A 7,933-nucleotide genomic window follows, 5' to 3' on the forward strand; every position below is an offset into this window, starting at 1 on the left:
GTTACCTCTCCCCAGCTTGAGAAGGTCCCATTGATAAGCACTCTTTGAGTCCGATTCTGTAGCCAACTGTGGATCCACTGGATCGTTGTTTCATCTAGCCCACTTCGAGCTAGTTTGCTCATCAGGATATCATGGGGCACTTTGTCGAAAGCTTTGCTGAAGTCGAGGTATATGATGTCTACAGCATTCCCACGGTCTACAAGGGAGGTGACTTGATCAAAAAATGAGATCAGATTTGTCTGGCAGGACTTGTTTTTGACAAATCCATGTTGGCTTCGAGTAATCACTGCATTGTTGTCAAGGTGCTTCCAGATGGATTGCTTTATGATCTGCTCCAGAATTTTCCCAGGGATTGATGTCAGACTGACTGGTCTGTAGTTCCCAGGTTCCTCCTTTTTACCCTTTTTGAAGATAGGGACAACGTTAGCCCTCCTCCAGTCATCTGGCACTTCCCCGGTCCTCCATGATTTCTCAAAGAGAATAGACAGCGGTTCTGAGAGTTCTTCTGCCAGTTCCTTTATGACTCTAGGATGCAGTTCATCTGGCCCTGGAGATTTGAACTCATTCAAAGTAATGAGGTGTTCCTTGACCATATGCCTGTCGATCTCAAGCTGCAATCCTGCCCCTTCAGCCTGTACTTCGCCTTTGCCAGGGGGGTCATAGACCCTCTTTTGGGAGAAGACTGAGCCAAAGTAGGAATTGAGCACCTCTGCCTTTTCTTTGTCCTCTGTTATCATTTTGCCATCCTTATTTAATAGCTGAACAACCATTTCTTTCCTCTGCCTTTTACTATGCACGTAGCTGAAGAAAGCCTTTTTGTTGTTTTTAGCATCCCTCGCTAACCTCACCTCGTTCTCCGCTTTAGCCTTCCTGACGCCATCCCTGCAATTCTGTGCTACCTGCCTGTACTCTTCCTTTGTTACTTGGCCTTCTTTCCACTTCCTATATGTGTCCTTTTTTGTTTTCAGGTCATCCCTGAGCTTTTTGTGAAGCCACATTGGCTTCTTCTGTTGTCTTCCACCTTTTCTTCTTGTTGGAATTGTTTGTGATTGTGCCTTGAGAATTTCCTTTTTTAAAAGTTCCCACCCATCTTGGACTCCTTTTCTCGCTAGCATTGCTTGCCATGGGACCTTACTGATCATTGTTCTGAGTTTATTAAAATCAGCTTTCCTAAAATCCAGGGTACGCGTTTGAGTACACTCGGCTTTTGCTTCCCTTAGAACCAAGAACTCAAGTACAACATGGTCGCTTTCCCCCAGAGTTCCTGTAACTGCTACTTTATCCACTAAGTCATCTCTGTTGGTTAGGATCAAGTCAAGGATAGCCGATCCTCTAGTTCCTTCCTCTACTTTCTGTAGGAGGAAGTTATCCGCCACACAAGTCAGGAATTTCCTGGAGGGGCCATGTTTTGCAGAATTTGTCTCCCAACAAATATCGGGGAAATTGAAGTCCCCCATTACTACTACATCATGCTTCCTTAAAACATTGGCTATTTGCTTTTCAAAAGTTTCATCCTTGGCTTCTCCTTGATTGGGTGGCCGGTAGTAGACTCCGACCACCAGGTTCCTTTTATTCTTTGCTCCATTTATTTCAACCCAGATGCTCTCGATGGGGCTACCAAGCTCCTCCTCCTGTATTTCTGTGCAGAGATATGTATTTTTCACATACAGTGCAACCTCACCTCCCTTTCTGTTCCTCCTGTTCTTTTTGAACAAGTTATATCCTTCAACTGCTGTATTCCAGTCATGAGAGTCATCCCACCAAGTCTCAGTTATACCTATCAAGTCATAATTTCCCTCCTGTATTAAGAGTTCAAGTTCGTTCTGTTTGTTTCCCATACTCTGGGCATTAGTATATAGACATCGAAGACCATGTGCTTCATAGTCTGGCTTTCTTCCTACATGTGTCTGAAGACTATTATTGGGCGCTATCAGCGCTGTTCTCTCCATTGCAGTGCATGCGCCTACGTCCATTGTTACCCCCAACATTACATCTCCCTTCCCCGTAGGATTCAGTTTAAAGCCCTCCTGATGAAGTTCTTCATGCTGTGGCCAAACACATTCTTCCCAGCCTTTGTGAGGTGCAACCCATCCCTAGCCAACAGCCCATCTTCCAGGAAGTATAGCCCGTGGTCCCAGAATCCAAATCTCTCTCGTCGGCACCACCTTCGTAGCCAGTCATTCACCCGGAGTATTTTTCGTTCCCTTTCTATCCCTCTTCTAACTACTGGAAGGATGGATGAGAAAACTATCTGGGCCCCAAAGTTCTTGAGTTTCCTTCCCAAAGCTTCAAAGTCTGACGTGATCTCTTCGTAGCTCTGCTTGGCGGTATCATTTGTTCCCACATGGATGAGAAGAAAGGGATACCTGTCAGTGGGCTTTATGAGTGCAGGCAACCTTTCAGTCACGTCTCTAATCTGTCCTCCCGGGAGACAACATACCTGGCGAGTCCACGGGTCTTCGCGACATACTTGGGTCTCGATCCCACGCAGCAAGGAGTCTCCCACTACTACCACTCTTCTCTTCTTCTTCTTGTAGGCCTGGGTTTCATCACCTCTGTTTGACTGACCTTTAGCCTCTTGCTCACTCTCATGCAGGTTCCCCTGTGATTCTTCCTCTGCAGGCTGTCCTCCAGTCTCATCTGCAAGTACCTGGAATCGGTTCCACAGCTCCACCGCTTCCACTGGTGCAGAGTGGCGTCTAGTTCTTCTTCTCCTAACTGTCACCGTTTTCCAAGGAGTATCCTCTACTCCATTTTTCTTCACCTCAGCATTTCCCACTGCCTCATCTTGCTGTTGCTCTTCAAGCTTCTGGTCTGCCCTTTGCTGCTGTAGTTCCCCCATTCTGTCCAAGAACTCTTCGTGTTCTCTTATTCCCCGGAGGGTTGACAGTCGCCGCTCCAGTCCACTTACTTTTTCCTCCAGCAGCGTGATCAACTTGCACTTGTTGCAGGTGTAGGCCATGTTGTTCTCAGGCAAGAAAACAAACATTGCACACACCTTGCAGATCACCACCACTGGAGAGTCTTGTCCTTCCATAGCCTCTTTTCCCTTTTTGTGTCTAGCTTTGTGATTGTTCTAGACTAGCCTGTGCCTGCTCCTCTACTCAGTAGAGGTTAAAAGCAGAGTCCCACTGGTGTGGAAGTGTGTGTTACAAGACAAATAAATGAAAAGAAGTTAGTAAAAAAAAAAAAAAAATGTTAAAAAAAAATGTTAGGGGCCTCTCCCTTGATCTCCCCTGCTGAACTCCCCTGGCCAACTCCTGTTTGCTCCCCCTGTTCGCTCGCTCTGTTCGCTCGCTCTCTGGGAGCTTGCCTGCTTCTGTAGTCCCTGGACCAGCTGGAGCAGCTTGCTCTGCTCTGCTCTGCTCAGCTGGGAGGCGGGAAACAGACTGAAGCTTCCCGCCCAGTCAGCTGCTGGGAGTACTCAGGCCACACCCCTCCAATTCAGTTGGAGCTCTCAGAAGCTCCTGGTGAGCTCACAGCCAGTCAGAAGGATAAAGGGCAGCGCCCTGGGCTTCCTGCAACCCACTTACCTCTTAGCCTCTGTCTCCTTTGTCTCCTTTGTCTCTTCAACCACTGCAACTCCCCTGGCCAACTCCTGTTTGCTCCCCCTGTTCGCTCGCTCTGTTCGCTCGCTCTCTGGGAGCTTGCCTGCTTCTGTAGTCCCTGGACCAGCTGGAGCAGCTTGCTCTGCTCTGCTCTGCTCAGCTGGGAGGCGGGAAACAGACTGAAGCTTCCCGCCCAGTCAGCTGCTGGGAGTACTCAGGCCACACCCCTCCAATTCAGTTGGAGCTCTCAGAAGCTCCTGGTGAGCTCACAGCCAGTCAGAAGGATAAAGGGCAGCGCCCTGGGCTTCCTGCAACCCACTTACCTCTTAGCCTCTGTCTCCTTTGTCTCCTTTGTCTCTTCAACCACTGCAACTCCCCTGGCCAACTCCTGTTTGCTCCCCCTGTTCGCTCGCTCTGTTCGCTCGCTCTCTGGGAGCTTGCCTGCTTCTGTAGTCCCTGGACCAGCTGGAGCAGCTTGCTCTGCTCTGCTCTGCTCAGCTGGGAGGCGGGAAACAGACTGCAGGAAGACCTGTCTGTGAACCAAGAGGAGGTACTTCCAAAAAGTAATATTGCCCCACTCCAGAACCCCTGGCAACAGACATTTACAGTAAATTCTAAGCTTCCTTTCCATGACAGACAGGGCTGGCCCAAGACATTTTGCTGCCTGAAGCAAAGAACAGGATGGTGCCCCTTCCCATTCCAAGTACAAAAGCTGATTGGAGTGGCAGATGAATCCGTCATCAGCACTGATGATGCGCCTCCTCCCCTGCACCTGATGGCAGCAGGCTGACCTAGGGGGCTCAGAGCAGGCCGAACGGCACACAGTCACTCCTCCAACACTTTGTTGCCACCTCCCAGCATCTACTACCTGAGGTGACTACTTCACTCAGCCTAATGGTAGGACCGGCCCTGGTGCCAAATATATGGTATAAGGCTGTAACCGAGGACACACAGAACACACATTACTCTGGTTGGTCCTTGTTTTCCACAAGTTTATCCGGTGCTATCATCAGTTCTAAAATTGGCCATTAATTCTCAGGTTGTGGTCAGTTCTGCATACAAACCTATTCCATATATAGTGAGTGGGATACTCTCTCATTCAAAGCACCAAATCCTATGCATGTTTACTTGGAAGAAAGTTCTACTGAGTTCAATGGGGCTTAAGCCTGAGTAAACACACATAGGAATACAGCACCCTTCCCCAACCTAGTTTCCTCCAGATGTTTTGGACAACAACTCCTAGCACTTCTGGCCATGCTAGCTGGGGCTGATGGGAGTCAAAGTCCAAAGCATCTGGAAGGCACCAGGTTGGGGAAGGCTGGAATACAACATTTCTCTCATTTAGTTATTGCACCAAATTATTGATTACCTGTATGTAAGCTTGGTTTTTTTCCATCCAGGAGAAGCCAAGACATACTGTCCGATATCAGGTACCCCACATCGGGGTTGCTGCATAACTTCCAGTGTGTCAGCATCTACCTTTCCAGTTACATTGAGCCCAAAGAATTCTTGCATTTGTTGGATTTTGTTCACAAAGGAAGAATTCCTGCTTTTCCAGCCTCGCTGCCCCGGTTCGTTTTCTTGCTCATAAAACTGATTTAGATATTTCTGATAAAAATGAAAAAGTATATATTTATTACAGGATTTGGGGAGAGTTTTGCTATCCCTTTAAAAAAAAAACTCAATGGTTTCTGCATTGGGATGACAAGACTTCTATATTTTTCAAGCAAAGAAACACTGTTTCTAAGGAATATGGGCAGATAGAAAATAAATTTTCCCCATTTGTTATTTGACAGTTCTTCACTTCTGTCAATTTTATTTCTGTATTTTTTAAACTGTGCATGCATGGCTGTTGTACCAGCCTTGTAAATAAACCCACAAGTGGTCCAAGTCTGAATTTGTTTCAACAGCTTCTTCTATGCTGGCTGTAAAGGAGAAGAAGCTGCCAAGTAAGGGGACAATCCTACGGCTAGTAGACACTGTCTAGAGGGCCATAGGATTTTTCAGTTTCTGGGAACTGAGGTTAGAGCCAGGGGTCTGACCTCACTTTTGAGAAACTGCACTCCCCTCCCCCTCCCCTGCCCCCTCATAGCCTCTGCGGTTCTCTCTGCCCCAGCTACGTCTCTGCGCTCGGAAACAGAGGACAGAGATGGGGAAAAGGGGGCAGTCCTAGGGGGAGGGAGGGGAGGAGACTATGGAAGCCACATTATGCAGCGTCCTATGTGCCATGCAGCCTCCCTGCTCCTGCTCCAAAGTTCCCTGGCTAGATAGGCAAAACTGCACGTCTCGCCAAAAATGCAGGGTGGCCGGAGCATGGAGGTGAGGATTCCCTCCATGCTCCAGCCACCCTACATTGGATACTTGTCAGCCTCTGATTTCAGAGGCTGATGACTATCTCCATAAGATTGCACCCTAAGTGTATTAATGGCCTAGTTCGTTCTTGTACAGTATTTAAGCACTCACCCGTTCACCATAGGCGACTAGGAATTCTATGCAGGTGAGTGAATGGGCTTGGATGCCATTTTCCTCCTCTGCTAAGCCCACTTACTCACCTGCATATAATTCCTAGTCTCCTATGGTGATCTGGTATGTGCTTAAATACAAGGCTGTGTTACACAATAATTATTTCTTATTTTCATTTTTAACCTGCTCTATCTCCAAAATGTCAGGACAGGTAATGATTGCACATTCATACCAGATAAAGTACCAAGGCCACAAGTTAGATTTTTTTTTAAAAATAAGCTTTTTGAGGAACAACCCCCCCTCCCTTTAATCTAGGTACAACAGTGGTATGAGCAGAAATACTGTGTATCAAAGGTAAGCATTGCACCGTAATTGTACAGTGCGCACCGAAACAACTCCACCCTTTCCTCTGTACTGTGATCCTTGTTGAATCCAAACCTCCTCTCCCCTGACGAAAAGTACAATGAGAAGGAAAGAAAAGGAAGGAAGGAAGGAAGGAAGGAAGGAAGGAAGGAAGGAAGGAAGGAGGAAAACAGGAAGCATTGCTTTAATTGTGAGTTGTGGTTGAGATAGCTACCTAAGGGTGCAATCCTATGCATGTTTAAACAGAAAAAAAGTCATACAACTCCTAGCATTCCCCAGTCAGCATGGCTTTCTGGGGCATGCTGGGAATTGTAAGACTTTTTTCCCATCTAAATAGGCATAGGATTGCACCCTAAGCATCTCTACAACAAGGTCCATGACAGTAAGGGGAGATTTGAAACAGCCCACACTTTTATCCATTATGTTTCATTTGCTCTTGACATTTAGAAGCAATAATGGAATGGACATATAAGTATTTTCTAAAAATGCATTATCTAGTTGTCATCCTTGCAACACTACAAGGTCACTCATTATAATTATCTCCTATATCACAAGTGAGGGCACTGTGGCCAAGAAGGACTGACTTGCCGAAGGATACCTACTGAATTTATGACAGAGGTGACATTTGAACACAGCACTTCCTGAGTTGTGGCTCAGTCTCTTACCCACTATACTGCAACAAAATAAGCCCTCGTTCCTGCTCATCCCCCAAATTTCCCCCCTTCCTCCTTAGAGCTACTAGAAAGATCCTCCAGAGGAAAGGCCCCATCATCAGAGAAATCTGGACTCTGGAAAGCATGCAGATAAAGGCCTCAAAGTTTCCCAGAGGCTAACCACATCGTTACCTGTGCAAGCTGCATGTTTTGTTCTTTTCTTCTTTCCCCGGAAAAGAGGGGGAGCGCATAAGAAAATGCAACAGAGAACAGCAAAAGCAGAAGGCTCTTCATCTTATGCTTGGGCTCTCTTGTTTAAGGAGCAGGGAAGGCTCACACTCTGCTATTGCCTGAATTCCGACTTTCAAACTTCTTTGTGCTTTTCTGTTTCATAAAGCCAGCTGTGGACTGACTCACAGTTTATCACGCTCCAAAGGAAAGCGTATGCAGCAGTAGAAGGTGTCACAATAGAAGTCAACTCAAAACCCTGATTTTGAAACCCTTTGCAGCTGAGAAATAACATTTTCTTGAAGAAAAAAAGATGTTCCTAGCCTATCCATAAAATGTCCGCTAGCGTCTGCTCCCCTATTTTAGCTGCATAGGGCACAATCCTATGCATGTTTAGACAGAAAAAGTCCTTCCACATCCCCAGCCAACTGTGCTGGACCTTTTTTTGTCAAAACATGCATAGGACTGCACCCTAATACGTTTGCACAAGGGGTGGGTAACGTGTTGCTCCCCAGATGCTGTTGGGCTGCATAAGCAATGGTGAGGGATAATGGGAGTTGCAGTCCAAAACATTTGGAGGTTGCCCACCTCTGATTTACACAAAGATCAGTACTTCCAGGTAGAATCATAGAATCATAGAGTTGGAAGGGATGATTTAGGCCCACTGAGTCCAAGCCC

The 7,933-nt window shown here is 46.8% G+C and overlaps 1 protein-coding gene across 1 annotated transcript in view; it reads right to left on the minus strand.

The window, feature by feature from the left end:
• Positions 1–7,464, minus strand: part of LOC146349446 (matrix metalloproteinase-27-like) — a 29,696-nt gene extending 22,232 nt beyond the window's left edge. Inside the window, exons 1-2 of the mRNA XM_084842671.1 lie at positions 7,220–7,464; positions 4,918–5,156 (exon numbers count right to left, since the gene is read on the minus strand). Of these exons, the coding sequence (XP_084698797.1) occupies positions 4,918–5,156; positions 7,220–7,321 (341 nt within the window). The 5' untranslated portion in view covers positions 7,322–7,464. The remainder of the gene's footprint in view (positions 1–4,917; positions 5,157–7,219) is intronic.
• Between the last annotated feature and the right edge of the window lie 469 nt (positions 7,465–7,933).

The sequence above is a fragment of the Heloderma suspectum genome, chromosome 3 (assembly GCF_057233095.1).
Source record: "Heloderma suspectum isolate Gila_16-S chromosome 3, 16-S_ref, whole genome shotgun sequence".
NCBI classification, from domain to species: domain Eukaryota; kingdom Metazoa; phylum Chordata; class Lepidosauria; order Squamata; family Helodermatidae; genus Heloderma; species Heloderma suspectum.